Source organism: Neolamprologus brichardi, chromosome 10, assembly GCF_056152115.1.
Source record: "Neolamprologus brichardi isolate AB-2024 chromosome 10, ASM5615211v1, whole genome shotgun sequence".
NCBI lineage: Eukaryota > Metazoa > Chordata > Actinopteri > Cichliformes > Cichlidae > Neolamprologus > Neolamprologus brichardi.
The window spans coordinates 23850096-23876928 of record NC_142113.1 but is presented as its reverse complement, the minus strand read 5'-3'; the positions used below and the strand labels follow the sequence as shown (position 1 = coordinate 23876928).

The following is a 26833-nucleotide window of genomic DNA, read 5'->3' as shown; positions in this document are numbered from 1 at the left end:
TTGCTGTTATGGCATCTCTGCCTTACAAAATGTGCGAGAGTGAGAAGACATTTGACAATCTACATCAAAATAAAGCTGTCACTCCTCTCGTCAGGAGGATTCTCTTTCCTTGGCTGCTGAATGCCAACAGGATTTTCGCTTGCCCTTTACAATCCTGTCCTGCCGATTATTTATTTTTTGGATACTTTACTAAAAGGAAAAATTAGGAGCAAATGTAATGTGGCAATGATCTGAATTATTACAAATAATTTGGCATAAGAGAATGCAGGTATCGTGTATTTTTATGCCTCATTGATATGTAAATAGGGGGAAAAATGTCAGTATATCAAGCTAAATAGTTTGCATTGCAAATATGCTCTAGATAAGAAATCCACGAACGTGCCATAACGGACGTATGGACATTTAAATCCACAGATGTGAAGCAAAACTGAAAAGCCAGACACATCCCCGAAACATTATGAATTAAGCATACACATGGCACACGTGTGCTTTGCGAAACCATGCACGCAAGCACACTAATGACAACGAAAACCAAGCCAGGAATATTATCGGAAATTTAACAACTTCATCAGTGTGCAATGCCAAGCAAAACTCTGCTTGGTGAGCTAAAACCAGCCTGTTGGAAGTTAGAGAAATTTTCCCCAGCCAAGGAGAAAAATCAGAGAAACTCCCAGGCCTGGTTAGCAGACTCGTCTAATCAAAAACAGCAACCAAACATGAGAAAGCATCTTTGTGTCGCCTCATCTTAGTGATTTTCCAATCTCAGGGGAAGGGGAAGGATGATGCAGAGTCGTACTTCTCACATCCCCAGGTTGACACTGCTATGACAAAGCATGCGTATGAGTCACACCTAGTCACCGCGTGAGGAATGCAACCTTAGATTTAACCTGATTCTAAGCAGTGAGGTAACCTAAGTACTGCAGCTGCATGACAAGCACAAGCTCATCAAATTGAGTTAAAATGATACAGCAGAAGACGACATCACCGCGATAAAGTCACTCCTAATGGACCATTAAACGGAAACTCTATAATATAATGTAAGTCTTAAATGGGTAATACGATACAAACAATTTAATCAAGCTTTTAAGCAATGGGAGGTGTGTTTGTAAGAGACAAAATTAGTTTTCCTTACGGCCAAATTACACAATCACCAATAAATTTAAAAAATAAATAAAAAATAAGGCCCAGCAGTCAAAACTGCATCTGTAATTTTGTATAACACAAAATACTGATAGAGGTGTACGGTCCCAAGTGGTGCTTGTAGTCCACTCAACCAGCTGACAGTGTAAAAAGAGGAAATAAATAACATTCATTCATGTCTAGCTACACGTCACGCTCAGTGTGGGTTGCTGCAGTTTAGGAACAAGACTGGTGCGATTTGCTCCTTCCTGTGTGCAGCGCCTTCCAGTAAAGGCAACCTGACAGTGAAACGTGACTACTATAGTCTTAAATACAACTTTAGGCTTCAGGAAGCTGAAGCTTTCAGTCCCCCCCCCCCCCATCGAGAGGAATTAACAGTAGTACATCTGTGCCTGATGTTTCTCGTTAGTAATGCAGTTTTGCATACTCGGCTCATTTTTAGTGTGAGATTAAAAACAAATGCTAACGTGTTTTGTAGAGTGGAGAGAAAAGGAAAAAAAGAAGAAAAAGCAGCAGACGTCAGACGTTTTGCCTCCAGGATGTTAAGTAACCACAGCCGTTGCAAGAGACGAGTGTTTCCGATCTGTTGTGTAGCGACACTCAGCAGCTGAGAGGATGCTGCTTCATGCTCCAAAAGCATGATCACAAATTCACACGTATAGACGGTGACAAACGAGCCCCAAAACAAAATGTTCAAAACAAAGATTTTGAAAGCAAATCGAATGTGCCAAACACCTGCACGTGGCAACCTGCTTTTATTTTTTCATGAGTTAAACTGAGAAAGTGGCCCAACTGGTGAGGAGAAAAGAAAAAAAAAAGCATAACAACACTCTCCTGATTTTATTCTAGTGGTGAACTGTGCAGATGGCTGAACCTGCATCATGTTAAATTAATGATCCCGGGGTTCCATGGAGTAGCCTGGCACTAAAAAAGCCCATAGAGCAGGTTTCCCCTGCAAGGCAAATGAGGTGATGGGTTCATCTATCTATCCTGCCCGGCAGGAGAAAGGCAGTAACCCGGTGAAGCATCTGATGTCTAAATGAAGTGACTCTGTATCTGTGCAGCATGTGAATGTGTGTGTGTACACGTGTGTGTGTGTGGGGTGTGTGAATCTGAGTCATCAGTAAATCCCAGTGGTCTGTTATAGTAATAAGAGTGCACAGGAGCTTCTGTCTAGCACCTCGCTGGCAGAGAGGAGTCAGGTTTCTGGATCAATCGCAGCCGTATCAGTCATCACACAGAATAAAAGAAGTAACAGCGGGTAATAAAATAAACATCGATCTCACAGACATTTATCTTTGTCTGCCTCTGAAACTTTAAAATTTAAAGCCAGCAGACCAACTCATTGGTTTGATTTATAATAATTACTGTAATTATTGTGTTGTATTCTTCGTTCAGGAGAAACACCCCTTTTCGGGGGTTTTGTGAATCATCTTTTTGGGCTCGTCGTAATTCATAGCTTCAGGAACTTCATTCACTCCAACAGAAGCTATTAAGAGCGAGCAAGACACACCAGACACCAGCACAGAGCAGCGATAATGGATTACTGATGTTATTATGGTTCAATAAGGCCTCTAAACAACATCCTCTGATCCACTGCCAGAACCACAGCGCTGCTTTGAGCGTGTGTATGTGTGCATGTACAATATGCATTTACAGAAAGGGGTTTTATCCTCATGCTGTCACTATATCATCGCAAATGGGAAACCAGAAAAAAAAGGAAAAAAGAAAACAAACAAAAAGAAACAGAATCCCTGTCTCATATTTGTAAGCAGCCACCAACTAATCAAGTTAGAGTATACATCCATGTCTGTCACAGCTTGACCTTTGACCTTTTAGATAAATAGTGTCAGCATTTTATCAAGTTTCCCTGTGAGAACAGGCGTCGGCAAGCTTTTATCACATAAAAGAGCCACTTTTGAGCAGATTTTGACAAGAACACTAAAATACCAAAATAAAAACCCTAACAGACCAGCTGCAGCTAAAGCATACCGACGAGCTTCGTCACAGCGTTGGCAGCGAAAGCAAAGAAAGCTGTCCACACATTTTTAAACTCTCTATTTACCTCTTCAAACCTCTTAGGATTTATTGGAGTTCAAAGTCAGCTGAATTCAGGACGAGCTATTTAAGTGAATACATCTGTGGTAGCTGCTGCTATTGAGGTTCAGAGAACTTAAAAGGCATCAAGTGCCGGATGTGGGCTATGATGCAAATAATAAGTGTGAAAATATAAATATCAAAACCTTTTTTTTTGGTTTGTAAACTAAAGAGCTTTACAATTTCAGATTGTAGAGAATTACTTACGATGCTAATTGCAAATGATCAATATCGACCTTTGTTTACGTCTTTGTTTATCTGCCAGTGCCACACAAAGTCGCTGGAGATGGGCCAAAGAGGCGCGTGCATGTTCGAGACCCCTGTTACAGACAGTTTTATGCTACCATGTGATTTGATTTGTGGCCACAAACGCGTTGACATGATCATCATTCAAACCAGTAAGGCTCAAATCCAAGTGGATGTTTGTGCCCTCGTAAAAGGAATCCCTGTTGTATCATATACAAAACAATGGGAAAGACGTGAGGTCACAGTGACTCTGACCTTTGAGGACCAAAATGTAATGAGTTCATCTTTGAGTTCGGGTGAACATTTGCACAAAATCTGAAGATGTGCCCCGAAGGTGTTGCTGAGATGATGCGTTCGCACAAACGGAGCGCACGGAAAGACAGATGGATGGACGGACGACATGAAAACATTACTCCTCCGGCAACAGCCATCGCCGGCGCAGACGCATTAACATTACACTGTGTGCGTCTCACAGGAAAACCATGGATGATTTTTTCTTATTAGCCCAGCTGCTTTACAAGGGAAAAGTGTCACCTTTAAATGCTGACCCAATGATCAATCAGCAAATCAATAAGCCTTGTTCTCCACAGCAGACACAGAACTTAAGCTATCTTAAGCTAACGTGTCTGTTTCATCTGAAGCCAAGTAGAAGCTTCTCACTTCTAAAGCAACTCCTTTATGCGACAAATGACGACTGATTTGATTGGACTATCGGGGCATAATAAGCATTTTATTATTATTTTGTGGGGTAATATGTGGAAATTTCCAACTTGTGCCACCGACAGCCCTCATCGCACAAAACAAATCACAAGTTTCCACTTTCGAGGGACATGTGCCAATGATGTGACTTCCATCTGAGGGGGAATCTGAAACTTACACTATTACATTAAACCCATCTCTGCCTAGCAAGGCAATGTTGTTCCCGGCATGCATCTGTTAATTCCTCTGTCTGTTTATTCCTATCTGCCACCCACAGTGTCAGCAGACAGCGCAGTGTGCATGTGTGTGGCAGCCTCTAAATATGACGACGACAACCCCCCACAGGACTGCCGGTTTCTAAACAGGTGCCTGAACCCAAAGTGACTCATATAAACATCCATGCACGCTCAAGCACACTGATCACATACATGACAGACACAGACACACAGGCAGAAAAGTTTCATGTCTTGTATTTCATCCTACCTGGTTGTTGACATAATCCTGAGCGGATGCATGAAAAGGGAAGAGAAACAAGAAATAGTCACAACAGCAAATTATGCAAACTACGTCTTGTCAAAGTGAAATTAGCACAACATAAGACGTCATTGTATTCTTAATGAACAAAGGCAAGCGCACCACTGTGCAACACATGTCAAAGAACAACAATCCCTTGTGTCAGTCGAGTCTTTGCTGTCCAATATTGCTCCAATTCCATGCACTCCTAAAGTAATTCTCTATATTTCTCATCTGTTTTACTCCTGCTTCTCTGGAGCAGCGCTGCGCTAGCACATCTGAGCAGATAGACTTTACATAATAAAAGGCAGTCACAGAAAAGAATGTGGTGGGATTCGGCGACGCTGAAGGCTAGAAATGTAATTTTAAAAAGTGGAACAATCACCATGAGACCACAGAGGCAGGTAGGGTCGACAGAGGACGCTTTAAACTCTGCATTAAGCCCCGTCGCAATGCTCCGGGGAGCTTTGCACGAGCTGGGAAAAGTGTGCATATGACCTGAGTGTGGAAGTTTGTTTGTGTGTGCGCGCCTTTGTGACTGTGTGTGGCAAAGCGTGGCTTTTAGTGATTAGTTAAAACTGTAACTGACACACTTCTGGCCACAGCGATGCTATCGCAGAGAGGGAAGTTCCTACACGCTCAGCTTTAATACTTTTCCTACACAACTTTGGTTCAACAGACCTTCAGAGAAACGTTGTTTTTCCTAACAAAATTCAGCTGTTATGCACGTTAGACAGCAATGCCTCCAGCATTTGTTTTCTCTGCGGCATTGACAAATAAGTTAAATACCAGAGCAAACTGCGAAACAGTGTTTCCCCATACGCTTTACCATCCCCCTCTAGCTTTATGGTGCTTTTGTTATCTTATTCTTTAATTCATTAAACCAAAACTTTATTGAGAATGAACTGCTCTCTGCACACTGTGCACATCACAAGGATACTTTAAAACTGAAGCTAATGATTATAGTTGGGGTGTCAGCGAGCTTCAGAGAACCAAATGTGTGAAGATCTTTAAAGGACCCTGAAAAAACAGTAGTTGTTTAAACATATAAAACCCAACTAGCCACGTCTGCTCAGTGTAAGCGATCGACTGGAAAGAGGCAAAGAGTACGTTTTGATTGCCTTCCCACTTACACATAAGCAACATGTCAATACTGTAAATGCTGAGGGCGGTTAGCATTAGCCTTTGCTGTTAGTAAAGCTTTTATTCTTACCGTGTTGTAGCTGGCGGGGTCTTGGCCGTCTGTGATCAGTTCCCGCTCTCCCCTGGGGTTGACCCTTCTGAAGCGCCGTCTGGACCGCCGTTGGGAACCCTCCCTCTGCAAGAAGCTGTCGTCCCCCTCGCTGCCGTTATCCACCTGCAATATACAGGGAACACTCTGCTCAGAGCAGAAACTTTGACGGGATTTGCCCCCACAACCTTCAGGTGTCTGGGGGTAGCTGGAAGATCGATCCTCAGCGTATGTGACCTGAGAGCACGGCTCAGAACAGCTACGTTTCAACAGTTCAGACTTCTGGATCTTAGGGAGTGTGTTCAGATTGTTATATTCCACATTCTGGCTGTCAGATTCAGATCTCTGCTTCTTATAACCCAAACTTTGGGTCTTAGATTCTGTGACGCTCTCCAAATCTGAGTTGTGATCCTTGAATGCGTTCCCTTTCTCCCCGCGTGGCTCTGCTTCGGGCCCTAGGGCTTCTGGGATCTGGTCCTGCTCTTCTGCTGGCTCCTGGTTGAACATCCAGTTCTTCCAGAGCGCAGAGAGCCGGTGCCAGCGGAGCACACTCATCTGGACTCAAGAAGGGGACCAGAACAACACATAAAAGCAGGAAATACCACAAGGGGGAGAAGGGAAGAAGAAGAAAAAAAAACAGCGGGGAAACCCTTTTATACAAAAGATGAATAGAAGTGCAGCGTCCAAAATTTAAGACAAGGTCCAAAATCCTGGGGGATCCCACGACATTTCATCCTCTGGGTCACTCCTCCAGAATAAGAGAGAAAACAAGGCAAGTAAATTAAATGAAGAAACAAACAAATCGACGCCGAGGGCAGAAGAACGAGCGCCGCATCTCCTCCTTTCTCAAACTTGGCGAGAGTAGTCCTCCTCGAGACAGAGTTCATCTGCTCGACATGTTGCATACTGACAGGCTTGCTCACATGGTCGCTCGCTCGCTCTCTGACTCTGTATGACACGCGCACACAGCACACACTGAGCCACCAGTTTCCTCCAGGAAACCGTAAATACACAAATATCCTCATCAGGCAGGAAGAAAAAAAAAGAAAAAAGAAAAACAGCAGAGCACACAGATTCCGGCCATACAATTCATTCCCTTTTTGTGCGGGTCTGTTGTTGTAGGAGGAATTTGTTTTCTTTCTTCGTTGCATAATGCTAAGTGAAGTCAACAATCTTATTATCCCAGCAATGAACGGACTTTTTCAATAAATAAATGATGTAACCCAGCTCCTCTGCCTTCATTTTCTTTCCCAAGGCTCTTGGATTTGTTTTTAACTTAGCTTTTTAAACTTTTTTTTTTAATTATCTTGTGTTTCAGTATCAGTTTTGTGCTAGTTTCTCTGAGTCTCACACTCTCTGGTTATATAACAATGTCTAAGTCATGGCAGTTCATGAATCAGAGAAAATTATAGTGTTTTCGATTTTTTCCTTGTCAAGATTTGTGTTCATGTGTGGTCCTGCCACGCTAATATTAGCCTGAAGTCACTTCCCGCACCTAAAGATTTAAGATTTAAGTTTTAGCACCCCCTAAAGTGGGCAGCCAGAAGCAAAAGAGACTCAACAGTAGCTTTGTTTACTATGTTTTCATGCACTCAAGCATAAAAAACATTTGTCAGCTGGCAAATACAGTAACATCAATCCATTGCCTTTACTGTGCATGGATAGAGTGCTCAGACCAACAGTCCCCAAACAAAGTCCTAATTCCTGCTTTAGGTTTTGTTGTGACTTTGTCATCCTGTTACCACCATTTTTTTCCCCACTTTATCCTGACTAAATATTATGACACTTTTAAACATGTGTAATGTTTCTTTATCAATAAAAATGGTAAAAGTGTAAGGTGGCGGTTTAACGTGTTTAAGTGTGACCTTCTTTCCCCCCTAATCTTAATATTAATCTTTAATATTTCACTTCCTTATTTGTAACTTTTAACTGAAATCCTCCCCTGCACAATTTTTTCCCCAGGTAGGATTACATAATAATCTCAAGGACTGTTAAGTGCTGCACATGCATATTTGCATGCATCTATTTTCTCCATTCTTGGACTACACGCGACAGACAACCTAGCAAACAACCAAACTAACTTGGCAGTCAACAGTCAAAAAAAAAACAGGAGAACAGGGAGAACACAACAGAAGGATGGATGATTTATCATTTTGTTACTTTAAATTTTAACTTCTATTTGAGCAGTTGTCATGAATTTTCCAACAGCACGCATCATTCATAATAAACGGCACGACGCGCTACACTTCTAGGATGTTAATTTGTCATATTTTAGTAACAAGCGAGAGATTTTGACATTAAACAGTTTGCAAATTTAACTTGATATCTGAGTGTTTCTTCGTTTTAGACGAATCAGTTAATCACATTTTTCATTTTTTTTTAGTTGACTATGAAATCCCTATTTTCAAGCTCATCAGAGCTGTATAGACTCTGCTATTATTTCTATATTTACTAGAAATAATTTATTTCCTTTTAGGTTTACATGTTTCAATAAATAACTGCACTCATTTCTCATTTTGCCAAAGATTTTTGTACAGCCTTGTACAGTATATATGAAAAAAAGATCAAACTGTTTGGGAAGATCCGATAGGAAACGTTTTCTTCAGCCTTTCATCTCACAATAATGTGTTTACTATCAGAGATTTCACCATAGCGTATGTGCACCACAAATGGCGTCTTTGTTTGTAACCACTGTGTGTGTTTTTTTCCCTCTTCAGGTCAGTCATGTGTCAGTCACTGATACAGTTCTTAATACAGACCCATGATCAGCCGCAAAGAGAGGTGGGGATGACTACAGCTTCTGTGCTGAGAAAAGTAGAAGAGAGTTAAAGAACAGCCTTAAGCGACTGCCGTTTGTGCTGTTAGCCTTCATGTAGTCACATAGAATAAAATCTATGACACCTCAAAACTCTGAAGGGAAACGCCACAGAGCAGTTGGAGTTTTGACAATCTTGTAAAACAATAAGAAAAAACAACTAATATAGAAACAAAGTGAAGCCTGACCCAAAGATTTTCTGTCAATAGAAAAGAGACTCGACAGCTGCTCTGGGTTGTAACACACAGAAGAAAAACCTTGTCTCAGGGAGTTCTGCTCTAATATACCGAGTAAAAACTGGGTTGTGGGTAGTTTAGCTGTCATGGTCTCTAAAACAACTGCGTGAAGGATAGTTCAGCAATAAAATACCAAATAACGGTTGTAAAAGGAGCCTGGATTGGTATCAATGTGCCCCTTCTCACGGTGAAAAATGTCATCTCGCCTCATTTTAATGAGGCTCATGAGACAGACAGCCTGAAGGTTACACACAAAAAATTCTGGAGGGGAAGGTTACACTTTCACATTCATCCTGTGAGCCTGTAACACACATGGCTCTCTGTCTCCTCGACTGATTATAACCCATTCTGTCCCATGACCACCAGTTATGTTTCTGACCGACAGTCACGTCTATATTAAGTTTCCCGCTTCCTCTAAACATTTTAATATGCCTGTGTGACTAACTTCACGTCCACTCATCTCCCGGTTTACATTCCACTCCGTCTATCTGATCACTTGCCTGGCAGCATGCATCATCAGCTATTTTTTTTCGCCGCTTTTTCATTCCTTACTCTCTTTTTCCTGCTGCGTGCTTCTTTTTAATTTCATCTATTCCCCCCAACCAGACACGAACACACACACAAACAACCCCACCCTGTCAGTCTTTGAATGTCCCTGTCATCCTGTGACCAGAGTCATGACGAAAGCTACAGATTATGTTCCCTCTACTATTCCCATGGTCCTAATTAGCTGATTGGCTACAATGCAGTGTGACTGGACCGCAGTCCCTCTGCCCACTTGTGTAGTTACCCATGTGTGCATAAAAGTGTGTGTTTCGATTAGCATTTCTTGGTATTTTCAATACATAAAAGTGGTTACTCAATAATTCTTTAGTTTTAACTTACTGGGGTCCTTTTGAACAATGCTTTCCAGATATTATTTATCAACCACTCTAAAGATGGTCTTGTTTTTTTATTGCTCTTTGAATTGGCATACAGACATACGTTATTTCTATGAACGCACTGGGCCACCAATAAATTAAACCTATGGTAGCTCTTTAGCCTTTGAAACCCATGTCACGAAGCTCACAGCACACAGTTAATGTCAGAGGAAGGTTGGAACTCTACAGTTATCAAGTGAAATGACCCCACTCTGTGACTTCATGTGGTCTGACACTTCATGGCTGAGTTCATGTGGTTCCGAAAAGCTTCCACTTACAGTTTATCATGGAATATCTAGGAGAGAAGGAATCTGGCATGCTATTAAAGTACCAAGCTCGAATTCAGGGAGCTCATCGATTCACAAATGTTTGTAAAGGCAGACTGCGTGGCTATGCGCTTGACTAAACAAACCTAAATTCAAAGGTTAAGAAGTAAGGCCAGATTCTTTTGTCTATATAGCACACCATAGTTTCCATATTATCATTCAGCCTTGCTTCAGAGGTTCTTTTCCAAGGCAGTGCTGTTTGTAACTTAAAAACAGTCATATACAAAGAAGCAAGAAAACCTGTGTCCTTTCTAAGGTTCTGATAAGCTGGTTCATTTGGTCTCTTTCTAACCCTCACCCACCTCTCTTCACTCCACAGTGAACTGTTTAAGTCAGTGATTTAATTCAAAGGCCAGTTTAATTCAAACCAATTTTATTCCCTCAGCCACAAACTCTTCTTTTCACAATTAAATTGAATTTAAATGTATCTCTCGTGCCCCGGGCAAATGAGTGGACTAAATTCACAGGCTCTTCCTCCCAATGCCGCACTTCATATTCACAAACTATCCCACAATCATACCTGGAAGACTGTCAGTATCGCTGCTCTCTGTTACCATAGCAATCGCCTCTGAATGGCCCCATGGGTGTAGTTTAAGATTAGGCGCCTTGCTGAAAAAGCACCTTACTATTGTAATCTTTTTTTTCCACTGCAGAACATTTCCAGGAAAGTTTTGATGTCCCTGAGACTATTGGGGCAGGGTTTCCAAAAGCCACAAAGAACATGTGAGTGCTGAAAGCTTTTTTTGGTCATATGATAATACCCTTCCCACCAATCTTAAAAGAGACGAGGAGATAAGGAGAGCCACTGGGTGAAGCCGAGAAAGGGCAACAATGGGGAAAAAAAAAAAAACACAATGGCCCAGTTGCTACTTTGTCACTCTTGCATAATTGTCCTGTTCTTTATCTCTGCAAAACACAACAGGTACTTTAACTTCTAGATTGTAGTTGCTGAAGGGCTAGTTAGCTAAACTACAGGCTGGCTAAAGCTTTGTTTTGCACCATTATTTAATATACAACATCCACCAGTTTTTACATGTTCCTTCTTTAGAAACACCACACACAATCAAAGCATAGATGTGCGTTAGCATTAGCTTAACTGGCTTGATAATCATTTGCTACTTACTTAAATCAACTGATTTCTAGTCTGAAATAATCCAGTGTGTTCTCTGCACATCCACCACTGTATGGTTTGGATCAAACACCAAAAAGGACAAGAACAGACTAAAATGGACAGACTGCAAAAGAACAAGAGTGCCCATCGCACCCTGGAGATAACCTGTTCCAACTCTGCTACAGAGCACTGTGCACCAAAACAACCAGATTATCTGTGGGTTATCTGGGTTTAAATTTATTTAGTTTATTTCTTTATTTCCTATTCAATAGCATCAGTGGAACTGGTGTTACCTGTCCTCTTTTTGTATAAAACTTTGCAGCTTATCTCATCCCACCGTATCCTTCTAGTCCCTCAGACAAAGCTCAGGCAAAAGAGGAAAATGAGAGCAGGAAGAACTATTAGGTAGGAAGAGGACAGAAATTTGTACGCGACCTTGTGGAGGCAAACAAAAACAACATTCTTATATACTAAATGTTATGGCAAACTTGACCTGAATGAAGTCTTTGTGATATTGAAAGACACTAAATTAAAACCACAGACAGGTGAAGTAAACAGCATGGATCCTGGTGTTACCATGCAATATAGTGCTGGGTAAACCAAAATTAACTGGACAAACTTACATTGTTTTAAATATAAGAAATCTTTTTAATACTGCCTCGGATACTTGAGTATCTCTTGGGTTGCTTTTGCAGGATGCTTTGTCTCAGTATCGATTTGCACTGTTAAGCGCTGTCCAATCCGTTTTGAAGCAGAGTCTGAACAGAGAGCGTATAACCTTCTAGATGTAATATCAATTCAAAATATGCTCCTTTATAATACTGAAGATGTAGATAATGCTGATGCTATAAGAAAATGCAGAGAACAGAGAAGAAAAAACAGAAACGGGCAAAAAGAAGATGAAAAGGGTGATCAGGACAATGACAATGGAGGGAGGGGGAAAGGTACTGCAGACATCAAATAAAGAGAAAAATAGAAATATTATCAAAGCCCAGAGATGGGAGAGAGCATGGGAGGATAAAAGGGCTTGGGAGAGGGACAAAAGACAGACCGAGTCTAAAACAGAGAGGGAGAACAAGAGACGGTGTCTCTACTCACCACAATCATTTCTGATGGCTCCAAAGTGATGCATTCACAGCCTCGTCTACCTCCCAGCTGCTTGCCAAAACTGTGGAGAAAGGGCAGCGACACACAAAAAGTGAGTGTTAAAACAGAAATAAACACACTGCAGAGATGACACGAATATCACGAGAGACAGTAGAAACAGACGCAGTCGATCATATCTGCCCGACCACAGACACAGTACCAGGAATACAGGCCGATGAATTTACAACAGCAATTTTGTGCTAGACCCGGTTTGTGGTTAAGCTTTGCTCTGACCTTAGATCAATCTAATACAACTTTTATACACAAATAAAATTGCACACGTCACAGAAACAAGCAGGCAGAAGAATGTGCAGTGACAATGTGTGCACCTCACACATACTTCAAACCAGATAAACTCAAGTGTACCAGAAATAGCTGTGGACAACATGAGATGTAAAAGGAAATAGTGTGAGAGATCGAATGTCAAATTATAGCTTAAGGTAGTGACCAGTTTTACAGTTTTCACATGTTTAAAGAGAAAGCAAATAATAATTTTTCTTTGTTGCAAAAGACGATTTTTAAAGAAATATATAATAATTTCACCATTTTTATTCATATCTGATCAATCCCTTCCCAATAATCCATGTGTGAATATTCTTTATACATCATTTTGAAGCATTTTTCTCAGTTAGTACCAGCTCTGGACATTAAATAAAAGCAACTTCCAATGCAGTTTTGAAGGGCAGTCACAGCTTTGTGTAATTTTATGTGTAATGACAGTTGCTCAGTAGATGCTAGCTGGCAACCCCACTGCTGGGGCGCCTTTGGTGACACTCTTTTGCATCTCACTTCCCTGCGTGTGGTAGAAGAGCTAAAATTAGTTATAATGACAGCATAATAATAGAAACCATTAAGCTCTACCCCAGTGGGTTTTTGTCAGCAGCTATGCAAGCTTTGAAAAACAGATTTCCAGTTTGATCCATCCATTTTATCTGGGTTTGGTCTGTGGGTGCAGCAGAGAGACATAATCTCTCAAGCGTGCCCTGAGGTTTCTCCCCAGGTGGACATCACATCCACCGCTTATACAACCACACCTCGTGTTTATAGGTGGGTGTAGGAACGTACATTGACCAGTAAATCTTCAGCGTCACAACAGATGCGGCACCAACCCGTCTGTCTGTCAATCTCCTACTCCGTTCTCCCCCAACTCTTTAATAAGACCCTGAGATACTCAAAGTCTTTGACTTGAGGAAGTAACAGCTTCCCAATCTGGAGTGCCACTAGGTCTTTCAACTGCAGTTAGAAGGAAAATGTAAAAGCTAGTCTCACTATTCTGTGAGATGGGTTTTAGCAGTTCAGTTGTGTCAGTGGTTTGTGGCGAAAGTTCAACCGCTGAAAGAAAAGAGAAAGTCGCTAAATAAGCATTTGTGTTATACATTTAAAGGTACAGAGAGACTAAAAAGAAATAAATAAGACTCTGTTTACGCTTCTAGGAAAAGTACCAGCACATCCTGCATTGATGGTATTTTTACTGTTATATCTGGCCAAATTTGTCCCAGGCCACATTGCAGAGTGGTTACACAGATCAAATTACTTCAGATCTTGGTGGTTGTTTACACTTGTACTGAGTGATCTCAGTGAAGTGTAAACACAGTGTATGTTAATGAAAAAGTATACAGACTGCTTACATCTCTTATAACGGACGCAGAACTTTTGTGCTTCTCTGTCAATTAGAAAAAAAGAGAGCTAAATGCAGAAGATCAATCTGGATCAGGCCAACCACACCGTTACAAGTAAACAGCTTTTGCACAGCGTGAGTCTCTCTGCAGTCAGCTGGGTCATTTTGCCCACTGACAAGCAGGAGTGGAGCAGCTGATGCTGTGGCGAGACCACATGGGTGAGTTTGGCCTTTTCTTCTCCATGGAGATGACTAAGGATGTGTTTGGTACAATGAAACCTTTGTTACAAATAAACTCTGCTTGACTTTGATGTTATAACATTGTAACATGCCAGCCGCCATTTACATTCTACGTGCAGCTGATGCATCTTCATGCTGACATCTAGACTGAATTGATGATTAAATGGATTCATCATTATGATCACATGGATGTTGAAAGCTTCCTGTTGGCACATATGCTCTGTAAGTGTGTGAGTAGTGTGTGAGCTTAATCCTGAGAACACGCTGCACTGAAAACACGTCTCCATGCTAAAAGTGGTGCCTCAGCATTGTTTGAGGACCAGGGGGGAAGAGGCTGGTTTTAATCATGGAAGCGTGCTGAGCTGGGAGAGAACAAACTTTCACTCCTCTCCGATTTCATTCTCACACTGTCACACGGTGGCGCCCATCTGGTTTGCAGCTTTTTGCTTTCCTCGCTCATATCCTTCTTGTTTCCTTAATACATCTCTCTTTGTGCTTCACCTCCACCCCCTTTCCCTTCTGATCATCTTCACCCTTCCAATGACTCCGTGTTTTCTTTTTTCCTGCATCCATATTATACCACTTGTAAATAATTCCCTTTAACTTCATGTTCCTCTTCCTGTTTTTATTCATTTGCTTCCTTTCCAAAGCCAAATCCATCTTTTCCGTCTCTCTCTTTTCTATATTATTTTTTTGCTTTTGCCGTTTTCCTCCCTTCTCTCCTCATCTCATTCTGTATTCCCTTTCATCATTTCCTTCACTCCTTTTACTGCCGGTCTTTGCTTCCTCTAGGTCAAAAAAAAGAAAAAGAAAAAAGAAAACTTTCATCTAGTCACATCTTAAATAACAGCTTCTTACTGACACAAACAACACTCTGAATTTAGGCCTCACATAAAAGTCTCTTTGTAATGCGTCCTAATGATAGAAACTTTTTTTTAAATCACGCTTTTCTTCTAATAAACAGATTTTTCCAGGATATATTAGTGGAAGCCAAACCTTTAGTGCCTAACACTGAGGGAGGAAATAAACCTACAGCCACAAAAGATGAAGGAAGCCGCCACTTCCATGGAAACCTCTCTCTTAGCAGCTGAAAAAGGTCAAAATAGTGGTGTGTGGATTTATTTGGCACGTACCTATCGCATACACTCAGGCCACTTTTTTCTTTTGGTAGCACAATTACAGCACAAAAGCATTACATTAGGTTTTCTATAGAAAACTAAATTATTCACTAAGCCTAGAAAATATGAGGCACTTCTTGTTTTCATAAAGTGCTCTGTTCAGGTGAGTCTGGGGACAGTAAAACCCATTATCAGTTCTATTGATTTTCTCATTTTAATACCATTTATATAGTGCTGACAGTTGGAGAAGGGCTTTAAAGTTCAAAGCATGCCTTGAAAAGGTGCACACTGCATCTTTGTTTACTGGATTCGGATCAATTAATAATAGAAAACTTTCTTGTTCATCTCTCGTGATTTTGAGCCGTTTCGTGCCTCCCCGCAGGTAAGAGGCACAAATCTGCTGCAGAAAGCATTTCTACAGCTGCAAAGGGTTTGCCCTCATCCATCAATGCCACGCAACACATGGGCCGGACCACTGGGTCCAGTTTACATTCCCCAAATTGTTTCACACCACAGACTGTTCTTTTTTTCACATCTGCAAGTCTGTATTGTTTCTTTAGATGTTCTGATCTGATTTTATTATAAAAACAAAAACCGACACGCACAAGGGAATAAGCAAACAAACACAAATGATCAAAATCACAGTCTATCCATAGAGTGGCTCCCAGCAGAGTATAAACTCAATTGTTCCCAATGAGGAATGCAGTCAGCTGGGCAGGGAGTTTGTTCAGAGCCCTTAGCCTGGAGGTCAGTCTGACTCTGACAGGATCTCTCCGCACTCCACTGAGGCGAGACGCCTGGTCCCTGTCAGCGCTACACAAAGCCTGCCAAGCCTGTCTCCTCACTGTGTGTGGGCGGGTGCGCGCGGGGCACAGAGACCGGTTGTGCCAGAGAAATACAGGAGAGCTGCAGTTTGATGCTAAAGGAGAAAAGATTTCAGCCCTTCGCATCCACAGCATTAGACTGTATGTGCTTTATGTGTTTGTGTTCGCTTGCTCAATATTTTTTCTTCGGTTTTGACCTCACTGTATTTCCACAAAGAGCACAAGAGCCAAACAAACTTGAGTCAACTGTACATGAGTTACCGAGGTTATGTGTGGGCGCACATATTTGTACCCACCAAATGATGCCGCTGCCCTGACTGAACTGAAATGTGATAACGCTCTGTTGTTATTTGGTGTGAATCTGTGCCTCACACAGGAAATTAGACAGCCTTCTAAAACCACACTATGGCTTCAGCCTTACAAGGTAAAAGTGGGTTTTAAGTTTTGTGAATTTAAAACCCCCAAAACATGCTGACAAACACAGCTGCGCCAAACATTTATCCACACAATGCTAGTGTGTGTGGGGCTGCAGTAGTTAAGGTCTCGCTGCACTCTAATTCTTGGGTAGTTACTCTTATGTCTGTATGGTTTGCATTGAAGTCAAGCCGAACTGTGGTGAAACCTGAACAAGTGCAAACCAAAGGAGAAATGGAGAAGATTCGCCTCCAAAATAAAAACTGTCTCACCGCTGCAACCAATACATTTCAAAGGGTGCAACTTTTACTTTGAAAGCGAATCGTTTGAGTCTGCTTTAAGTCTCACTTTTCATTGTTCTCCTCAGCAAGCAGTTAGTGAGTGTTTGCAAACAAGTTGGCAACTTAAATGCAAACCCTGGGCGATCACGGCAACCTGCTAGCAACCAAAGCAAATTTAGACTGAGGTCTAAACTAAACACCTAGAACTAGTTTTTAACAAGTGAAAATTTCTTGGCTATTATGGCTTAAGTAATGCAGCGGTTATAAGAAAACGTGTACAGCACTGTCCAAGTAGAGGAAGTGCAAGATGATTCCAAATTCCCAAATATAACCTTTTAGATGCATTAAAAATGACATTTTTATGAAATTTATGTAAATTTCTTGTAACAATAATAACCTCTATATTAACAAAAATAGAATTGTTGTGTAGCCTATTGATTTTAGAGGTGTGAACAGATGGATCTCATTCAGATCTCCATAAAAATATATCAGACTGACATTGACTCATGATGTCATGACAGGAAATTACCTTTCAGATGCATTCCTGCAATTACGGAGCAGAAGCATCAATAATGTATGCTGTATTAATGTATGATGTATGCTGTTCTAAAGATAATACTACACACAGCACAAACCCTCATCTGCCTCAATTTATCACGACAGGCTTCAATGCTCCATCCATCCATTCATCCATTCATCCATTTATCCACAGACACCAAATGCTTATGCACTTTGTTAAAGAAATCACCATTAGTATAACCAACCTGTATGGTATTTTAAAGGCTGGAAATGTATTATGTCTGCGAGGCACTGGTTTTTCACAAAAGCTTTAAACAATAAATTCCTCTCGCGTTAGTAAGTGGGGAGTACTTCTACAATAAATCAACTTTAATCCCCATCATCTCTTTCATCTTTTTGGAAGGGAAATCTCGTCCCTTCGAAGTACTGAGGCTGTGTCTTTGCTGGATTTCAGCAGGTGATGATTTCTCTCCCCTCCTTTTCCAGCAAAAACAAGTTGTCGGCAGAGCTGAGAACAGGTTCAGTGACAGCTGCAGTGCCCTGGGCAATAAACCATGACAGCTGGTATAGGAACTGACCACACACACACACACACACACACACACACACCTTGAGGTGTCTTTTGTCTGAAGCGTGGAAAACCGACAACATTCTCAATAGTGCAAAAAAAATATTAATTAAATAGCAAATAGTATATTTACAGCGCTCTAACCTACCATGCACCCACTCACATGTTCATGGATGCATCAGGAGAAGGTTGGTTCAGTATCTTGTCAAAGGACACTGACACACTGACTCGAGGAGCACAGGATTGAACCAGTGACCTCCCGATTAGTAAACAATTGCGCTCTACCTTTTGAGCCTACGTTAAAGTTGCGGTTTGAGATGATGAGACGATTAACTACATGCTGCACTTGCGCAGTCTGCAATGACTGATTGGCATGTTGTGTACCATCATTTCCTCCATGCTGGCGACGGCGTCGGCCTGTCACGTAGTCTACGTCACAAGCATTTGAGAAGATTCAACACCGAATGATAAATCAAGCTCAAGTTGTTGTGTAATGCAGAGAATTCTGACAAGATTCAAATCTGTGTTTGATGACAATGTAGGATGTGCCCAGTTTGACCTGCTGCATTTTTTCACGCCGTGTTATTGCCTCCGAAGAATGCCAAAAATGATCTGCTCCCTCCAAAGTATGCAGGTATTCAAAAAATGAGTGCAGGACAAAAGCAACAAGTCTTTCCATGTTACGTGTATTCTCACTAGTGGAAATGTTCTTGCTTAGACGAAAGTTGGTGCCTGGGTACGGTATATACGGAGGGTAGGAAGGGCAGGACATGACGCACATTCGCTCACTGTGAGCTACCTGTGCTATTCAGTCATTGGGCTCTGAGATTAAACAGACCCATAGCTGGCAGAGGCCCGCTGATTATCCAATTCGACTGATTTTTACTTTTGCAGTCTCACATACAACTTTGCCAGGTGTGAAAATGAATCCAGAAAAGTTTCCACAAACGTCCAAACCGACAAGCTATGTTATTCTGAACAACCTCCGAGTGCGCAATTTGATAAAGTCTGAAAGAAATGCGTTAATTAAACCCCAACAGAGGTCCGTGCCCATTTGGCATCCAAGTTTCCATGGTAATAATGACAAGCAGTAAAGACACAGTTCACCATACTTAGAAATCTACTTCTCAGTCTCCCCGACCATTTTTCTTCTCATTTTTAGTGCTTGGTTGGCCAACACTGACAGCTCTGACTCATAATCAAAGAAGACTGAGGAGCTGGCCGGCAGCGAGACCACCAGCACACAAAAAGACAGACTCCAAGTACTCCAAGTAATGATCCAGTGGGTCATTCAGAAACATCACAACACATTAATGTGGAAATCAGCAACCAGTTAAAAGGGTGACCTCAAATGTATCCATATCAGATTTAAAAAATTACAATTAAATAAGCACCATTAACAGCTACTGCTCAACTCCAATGCAGCGATTGACTTTTTTTTTCCCTCCACATCTTAGGGAACGACAAAACTAACATTCATTCATTCCTCTGCTGCGTGTGATGTTGTTGTACTCTTCACTTCCTCCTAGGACAGCAATGTTCCAGAAAACATAGAGAAGTGAGCAGTTTTGTTTGAACTCAAGGAGAAGAAGTACAAGAAAAATAGGAAATTTTGTAATAATCTCACCAATAATTTTGAATATTTTACTTGGATGTTTCACTTTTGAATGGGGACAATCTTTGCTCCGTATCTTTAGTTTTATATATGACGAGTTTAGTAACAAACTGAATTTTCTGCTTTTTTCCTTTGTGTTGGTCAAAGGTATTAAAAAAAAAAAAAAAGCACTACATATTCTATTTTAGTCAACATACTTGTTTAAAGGTGTTGGCAATGTGAGAATAGAGGAGTGCCTGTCTTTAAAAAAGCCATTGTAGATATGTATGAAAACACACAGGACTCAGTAGCGTGTTTTTTAGAGCAGTGCTAAGCCACAGTACCCTAGGGAGAGCCTGGTTGTCCAGCTGGTTAAACTATGGCAGGCAGGCAGGAAATGAAGCGTGCTGGGCTGAAGAATGCGTAAAGAAATAGCGAGGGAGTTTTGAAAAAAAAAAAAACAACAACTCCAGAATTACCCCGAAATCCCCATCGCCTTACAGCAAGTGTATAACGAAAAGCTTTAACATTACTAACCAGGATCGGGAACACAGGGGGTCCACTCCTTTGGATTCCTCGTATGTGAAATATTATCCAACATATTATCCGCAATGAGGAGGGGAGAAAAGTTCATTATTTAGATAATCCAGGATTACATCCAAGTGTGTTTGTTTTGTACTCCAGAGTGTGAACTAGTGAGAAGTTTCCTCAGAAAGAAAGCGGAAGAGGCTTTTAGTTAAACTAAAGGAGAAGTGTTCTCTCTCTGTTCACTTCTGTCTGTCTGTCCGCTGGCTCCAGTGAGGTTTCTATTTGTCAGTGTGTGTGCGCGCGTGAGTGTGTGCACGTGTGTGTAGTCTGCTCATTTCCTGCCTGGATGTGCTTTTGGGCTCCAGGCAGGCAGGCTGCTCAGGAACACATGGCCATCCACTGCTCTGCCAGGGGTTCCGCATTCTTTGCTCTCCTACACACACACACATTCTCTCTCACTCTTACACACACACACACACACACACACACACACACACGCACACACACACACACACCCTATTAGCTCTCTCAGTGACCCCTTCCAAGCCCCCTGCTGCTGCTGCTCGTACTCCAACACACAGACACACCCTCCAGTCCTTTCCAGTCAACCAACCTACCCCCCCATCCTACCCTTCACTATGTTATCAACTGGGCCACAATGGAATGACACACACACACACAAACAAACACACACACACACACGTTATTGATACTAGTCCAACAATTCTCTCTGTCACAGTTGGTCACTTGGCGCTTTGTGTTACAATTAAAAGAACTAGAAACTGCACTAACTGTTGAATTGAGGTTTCAGTTCTGCTTACTATGCCAACACTCTGAGTAACAGTCAGCCAACAAAAGTTGCTGGAGCTAGTGATAGCTATTTTTTTTTTAACTTATGCCATGCAAAGGCTGCAACATTTACTTGACGGAAAAATGATCTGTAAGCATTTTAATATTTGTTAACAGGACTTTTCTGAGACCAGCTGTGTGGTTTAGTAATTTCATTTCCTAATGGGCGATCGTGGCTCAAGAGTTGGGAGTTCGCCTTGTAATCGGAAGGTTGACGGTTCGAGCCCCGGCTTGGACAGTCTCGGTCGTTGTCCTTGGGCAAGACACTTCACCCGTTGCCTACTGGTGGTGGTCAGAGGGCCCGGTGGTGCCAGTGGATTTTAGGCCATATTGCCCAGCCCTACTTGTCACATCCATTTTTTTTTATTTTTTTTTTGGTGACGGCAGAAATGGTCAGAGGATGGAAGATGGGCTTTTGAGTGGAATCCTTACAGTTTTCATCCAACTCTGAAATGTTCTCACATTGTAAATAATCATTAAAACTACAGGGAATTGCTTGGAAAACTACAGACTGATGCCAGAGGTGCAAGAAACATATGAATGTATGATCCCATTTAAGTGCTGTGATTGTCAGTTTGTTTAGACTAGTCTAAGAGATAAAGCAGTCAACCAAAAGTTGAACTTTTTTTGTTTTGGGTTTTTTGGAGGGGTTCGATATTGCTGTCCTTTCTTCATTTCTGGCATGTGTTGCTTCTGTTTCAGTCCAACTATAACAGCAGAGGGAAAGTTAAACATGGAGCGAAGGCTCGGCCTCCAGCAACTGCTGTCACAGCTTTTTCTATTACCATCAGTTCCAGTGTTTAAACAGGTGCAACGGCTCTGTGCAAAGAACTGCAATTTATTTTGGCAGTTTGGCTGCTCTAAAGACGAGGAGGACTTGACATTTTTATATGATATGGCCTTATTAAATTGCAAATGTTACTGATGAATCTCCGCCCAGATATAAAACCTAATCTCTCACTGACGGACTACCGGCAAGCTTTCTTTCTTATATTTGGCTCTGTACTTAGGTCAGCTTGAATAGATTCAAAATGATTTTTCAGCACTTTCCCATTTGATTTCACATAATGACCATTATGGATGTACATTACTATAATATGTGTTACACACATGAGCAACTCCCTGCCAAAGAGCAGCAATTTAGAACTGTACAATGTTGATAGACATCCGAGTGGAAAATCAGAAATCCCTGTGTCCGGGCACGACAACACAATAACCATCCGTAAAATTGTTTTTTCCACAGATAAAACAGAAAAAACATATTAGCATCTACAGAGCTGTAACTGCATGAGCAGGGGGCTTGGAAAAAGGAATCTGCTCTGTGTTGTTTAACATAGAATTACAAGCACGATATACAAGTATGTGTCTTTGTGTGTGCACATATACACAAACGATTCCTTTACATATCAGTAGGCGCCATCTTTTCATAAATCACAGCTCTGCCATTTCCATTTTCTAGCGTAAAGATGGAGGCGCATATATACAGACATCTTGGCGGCAGTCATATTGAGTGCGGATGTGTAATATCTAATCCCACCTCATCTCCCCTAGACTGATCGTCACCTTGTCTCACCCCATTATATTGTTTTTCTCTTCTGTGAGTGATACATACCAGCACCTTGCCAGGTACATGTGCTCCTTGACGAAGACCGATCCTGAGAGCAGGATGTACCAACAGGTAGCAATGGTGTCTGGGCTGCAAGAGAGAGAAAGAGCACGTGTCAAACCCAGTGGAAATGGTTTAGTATTGAAGGCTGAAGTGTACACCATGTGAACCTTCAACATCATTTCAGAGCTTTTGTTACATTTCATGAATACAAATCAATTAAATTGGTGCGTTTTGAAGGTAAGTGGACTGGTTTTCCCTGGACTCTTCAAATGGGCTTGACAGTTTTTGGTTTTTACTTTGGTTTTCTAGGTGCTTTTTCAGTTAAGGGCAGAGGCTCGTTCAGTACATGAAGTACTTCACGGAGTTGTGCCAGAAGAGCATAAAGTCTGAAGGTTTTTAAACATCCGGCAATACTTGTAGAATTTGAATGACCTGTTTCAGCTTGTGGCCTTCACCGGGGTTGTTATAAGACATCACAGAAAGCATTCGAATAGCATAGAGAGTAGGACAAAAATATAAACTTCATATGTATCCTATAGAAAGGAGAAGCTTTAAAAAAATAGACTTTTAATTTGAGATCTCTCATTTTGGAGATTTGCCTCTTCAGAAAAGTATAAAAGCTATTTCAAAGGGGAATAATTCTAATGTAGACATCATATGAGAAGTCATCAGTCATGTTAGCTAAACAGTGAAGAACCACAGCTGTCCTGCCAGCCCGTTCTCACTCCCAAGGCGTAACATGCCGACGTTTTGTCACGTCCCGTGGCGTTCCTGAGGAACGCGAAAGGAGACCTTTGGCGTTCTTATGGTACACGGCGGGTTATGGCTGAAATCCAGTGCAATGACGCTCCCGCGTTAATAGACGTTCCAGCCCTGTATTCCAGCCCTAAACCTAACCTTATCCCTAGCCCTAACCATAACCTTATTCCTGATCTTAACCAGGACTTTAATGACGTTAAATAGCGTGTTTGTAAGCGATTTGAAGAAAAAGAGCGAACATGTGTAGATTCAGTCCAGACGGTTCTCATATTTCCTCATTTTTCGTCGTCATTTAGGAACGTGGTGGGTAGCCGAAAACGTAATATGTTGACGATTTGTCACCTAGCATAAAATGTTACGCTTTGGGAGTGAGAACGTGTTGGTCCTGCACAAGCTTGTACAGTTTTGCTAATTTTTATGAAAGGGTGAGCTAAGACAACTTGTATATTTATGGCTAAAAAGAACAATTTGAAACAAGTCATGACACTTGAACTTTTTCCCCCGCAAGGCTTTGAAAACTGCAGGAGTGTTGTCTACAGAACTCAAGAGTGAGAGCATATAAAGCACAGTTGCACTTTGAATGCTAAACGCTGAATTTTGCATTAGCATCAATGTATTCTTAGGAAGTCAAGTGTATAGAATCATAATAATGTGGCATTGCTGTGAGATGGAGATAATCCATTAACATCAGGACTGGCAAGTCTGACAATCTTGTCTGCCATTTACAAAAGCTGCAATATAGAGTTATTTCACCTAAAAATATACACATCTCAAATATGTGCTGTGTGACTTTCCATGCTGTTCCACGCACACTGTATATATGATATCCAATAACGCCAAACACAAGACTAATTAACTCCGCAATAACAGGGCGCTCGTGTCAGCAGCAAGCGTAGATGCAGTCATACATGAACAGGGGAGTCAGGGGATAAAACACAGTATCTGTGCCTGTGGGTGTGAATATGAAAGAAGAGAGTAGAAAAAAGAGAGAGAGAAAGCACTGTTTGAAGAGTGCAGATGAAAAGATGCCCCACTGAGTGAAAAATTATAAGAACATATAAAACACACGACAGTCTGATGTACGATATACATTTAAAACAAGAATTTCTGCAAATGTCTTTGATTATATTTATTTATAACATTTTAATTAGACATTTTTTATCTGCAAGTGGTGACTATGGAAAATTAATAAGCTGGAGTTTATATTCAAAAAAATAAACTGCTATAAAAAAGTAATGTATACAGAAAACTCAGCTTAACAAAAAAAATGGTTAGATAAAAAATTGCAGGCTGGCTAGATTGAGGGGTTTTTTTTCAATGATAAAAGAATTTTTAAATGTCCTACTCTGTGGCCCAAAATTTGTTTACATAATAAGAGCATGGATCATGTGTTCACTGTAATTCTGCATCTCAGCACCTTGGTACAAATGCATGCAGTCAGGTTTTCAGCATTATTTAGCCAAACTTATCATGTCAGCTTCTGTCTGAACCAAGTAAATTTAGATATGAGCAACACCAACCAATGTGTGATCACTTTCAGTTTCAAGCAAATTACACAGATCCCCTGGTGGAAGGCAACTTGTCTCCAAACAACTGTGATCAGACTTGACTGGCTACAATCAGTTTCAGACAGGTTGCTGAAGTTTGCAAATAAATGCTGCTTAATTTATAAATGCAGACAGGCTGCCAACACATAGCTATTGTGGGTCAGTCAGTGATAATTATTTTTATTTATTTTTAATTTTATTGCTTTTATTTTTAAGTTCTGTTTTGTTGTTACTACCCCCCCCCCCCCCACACACACACACACACACACACACACAATGTTTAAAGAAAAACAATAAAAAGAAAGTATCAAAAAAAATTAGAATTGCACATCTGCAATGTGTGTGTTTGCAATAGGACACTTGATGCAACTGGTTGCCAACTGATTGTATTCTACTTATATTAATATGTAAAAGTCAAGGTTGCAAAGCAATTTTGCAGTGAAATCCCCACCCAGCAGCAAATCATTATGGCTCCGATTCATATATATATAGATACTAACCCCATGTTTGCCTACTGGTGGTGGCCAGAGGGCCCGGTGGCGCCAGTGTCCGGCAGCCTCGCCTCTGTCAGTGCGCCCCAGGGCAGCTGTGGCTACAATGTAGCTTGCCATCGCCAGTGTGTGAATGTGTGTGTGAATGGGTGAATGACTGAATGTAGTGTGAAGCGCTTTGGGGTCCTTAGGGACTAGAAAAGCGCTATACAAATGCAGGCCATTTACCATTTACCATATATGAGGTTAGAAGGCAATGTAGATGGCAACACTGGCAGTTCTCACGTTCTCATATTATCAGAAACAGACTGCATGCAATTGCCAACTTGACTCCATTCAATGTTATATTGATAACACAATAACTCGGTCTTGTTGCAGTTTTAGGGCCATCTTGTTGTCTTCGAAGCCACTTTGAAGACAGCGATTGGCTGTCAGAGACCTGCTCCCTGTCTCTGAAGCAACCATTTCAAAAGCAACAAGACTGCAAGTTAATTGAACATGTTTGCAATAATTCTGGCCATGCCACTGTTTCCTGTAACTGTTGCATTAGTCTTTCTGAACAGCCTTGGATTCAACTTTCACTTGAATCCGCACAGGGCCAGAAAATTATTATGGATCTGCTTTTATGTGTTTTCTTTTTATCTATGTGCAGCTCATCGTCTTCATGAGCCTTGCTATTTCCCCAACACAAGCTTGGGGAGATCTGGTACATTTGATCCATTTTGTGTAACTGGAGCGGATCTCTTTGTACTACAGAGGAAGCAAGAATGGCCAATGCGGTACAAAAAAACAAAAACAAGGAAAGAGTGTGACACAGAAGCTTAGAAAACAGTGGTTCATATTGCTTGCTTTATTTCATGGTAGATTGAGTTTTGTCCCCTGAAGAAACCTCGAGCATTTTTAATAATTTTCTGGCCCTGTTGATTTAATTCGAGAGACAATTGGCAAACAGGACAAAAAGAATCATTTGGTGCAGCCCTAATCTCATCTGCATCATATCCATTCCTCCGCAGGTCATTCATTTGATGCTTTTGGTATTTTTCAATCAATTTTCATTAAGCGCGGCACAAGAAAGCAGGTATCCTAAAAATAATTATGTTTAAAAAGCAGACAGGAAATTCATTTATGCATTGTTGGGTGAGGGTAGCATTAGTAACTTTTATTGCGGTTTCATTGCAGAGACCTTGATTGCTTTCATCTGCAGCCTTTTTAGCATGTGTTTGTGTAACAGAAGACTAATTGGACATGGTCTGGGTTAAGGCACTTACGACAAGCCTCTGGTAGAAAGGCAATGGAGTGTATCAGAGAGAGTGTTTTGTGTATTTATTTGGTGCTAAATGAAACCACAGGGTGCTTAATGTGATTCCGGCGAGCATGAAAATACATTAATAACA

The 26833-nt window shown here is 41.2% G+C and overlaps 1 protein-coding gene across 6 annotated transcripts in view; it reads right to left on the bottom strand.

Annotated features, from left to right (window-relative positions):
• The window catches only part of rapgef6 (Rap guanine nucleotide exchange factor (GEF) 6), a 136504-nt gene that overhangs the window by 75201 nt on the left and 34470 nt on the right, over positions 1-26833 (bottom strand). For 3 of the 6 annotated variants that reach the window (XR_015719722.1, XM_035905293.2, XM_087847425.1), the window contains exons 1-2: positions 5909-6856; positions 4666-4683 (exon numbers count right to left, since the gene is read on the bottom strand). Coding sequence is in view for 5 of the 6 variants with exons in the window: in XM_035905293.2 (XP_035761186.2) it covers positions 4666-4683; positions 5909-6481 (591 nt within the window). In the remaining variant the exon portion in view is untranslated. Of the gene's footprint in view, positions 1-4665; positions 4684-5908; positions 6857-12432; positions 12503-20193; positions 20418-22645; positions 22730-26833 lie in introns of those variants that run through there. The other 3 variants (XM_087847426.1, XM_087847427.1, XM_087847428.1) reach the window with 2 other exon arrangements.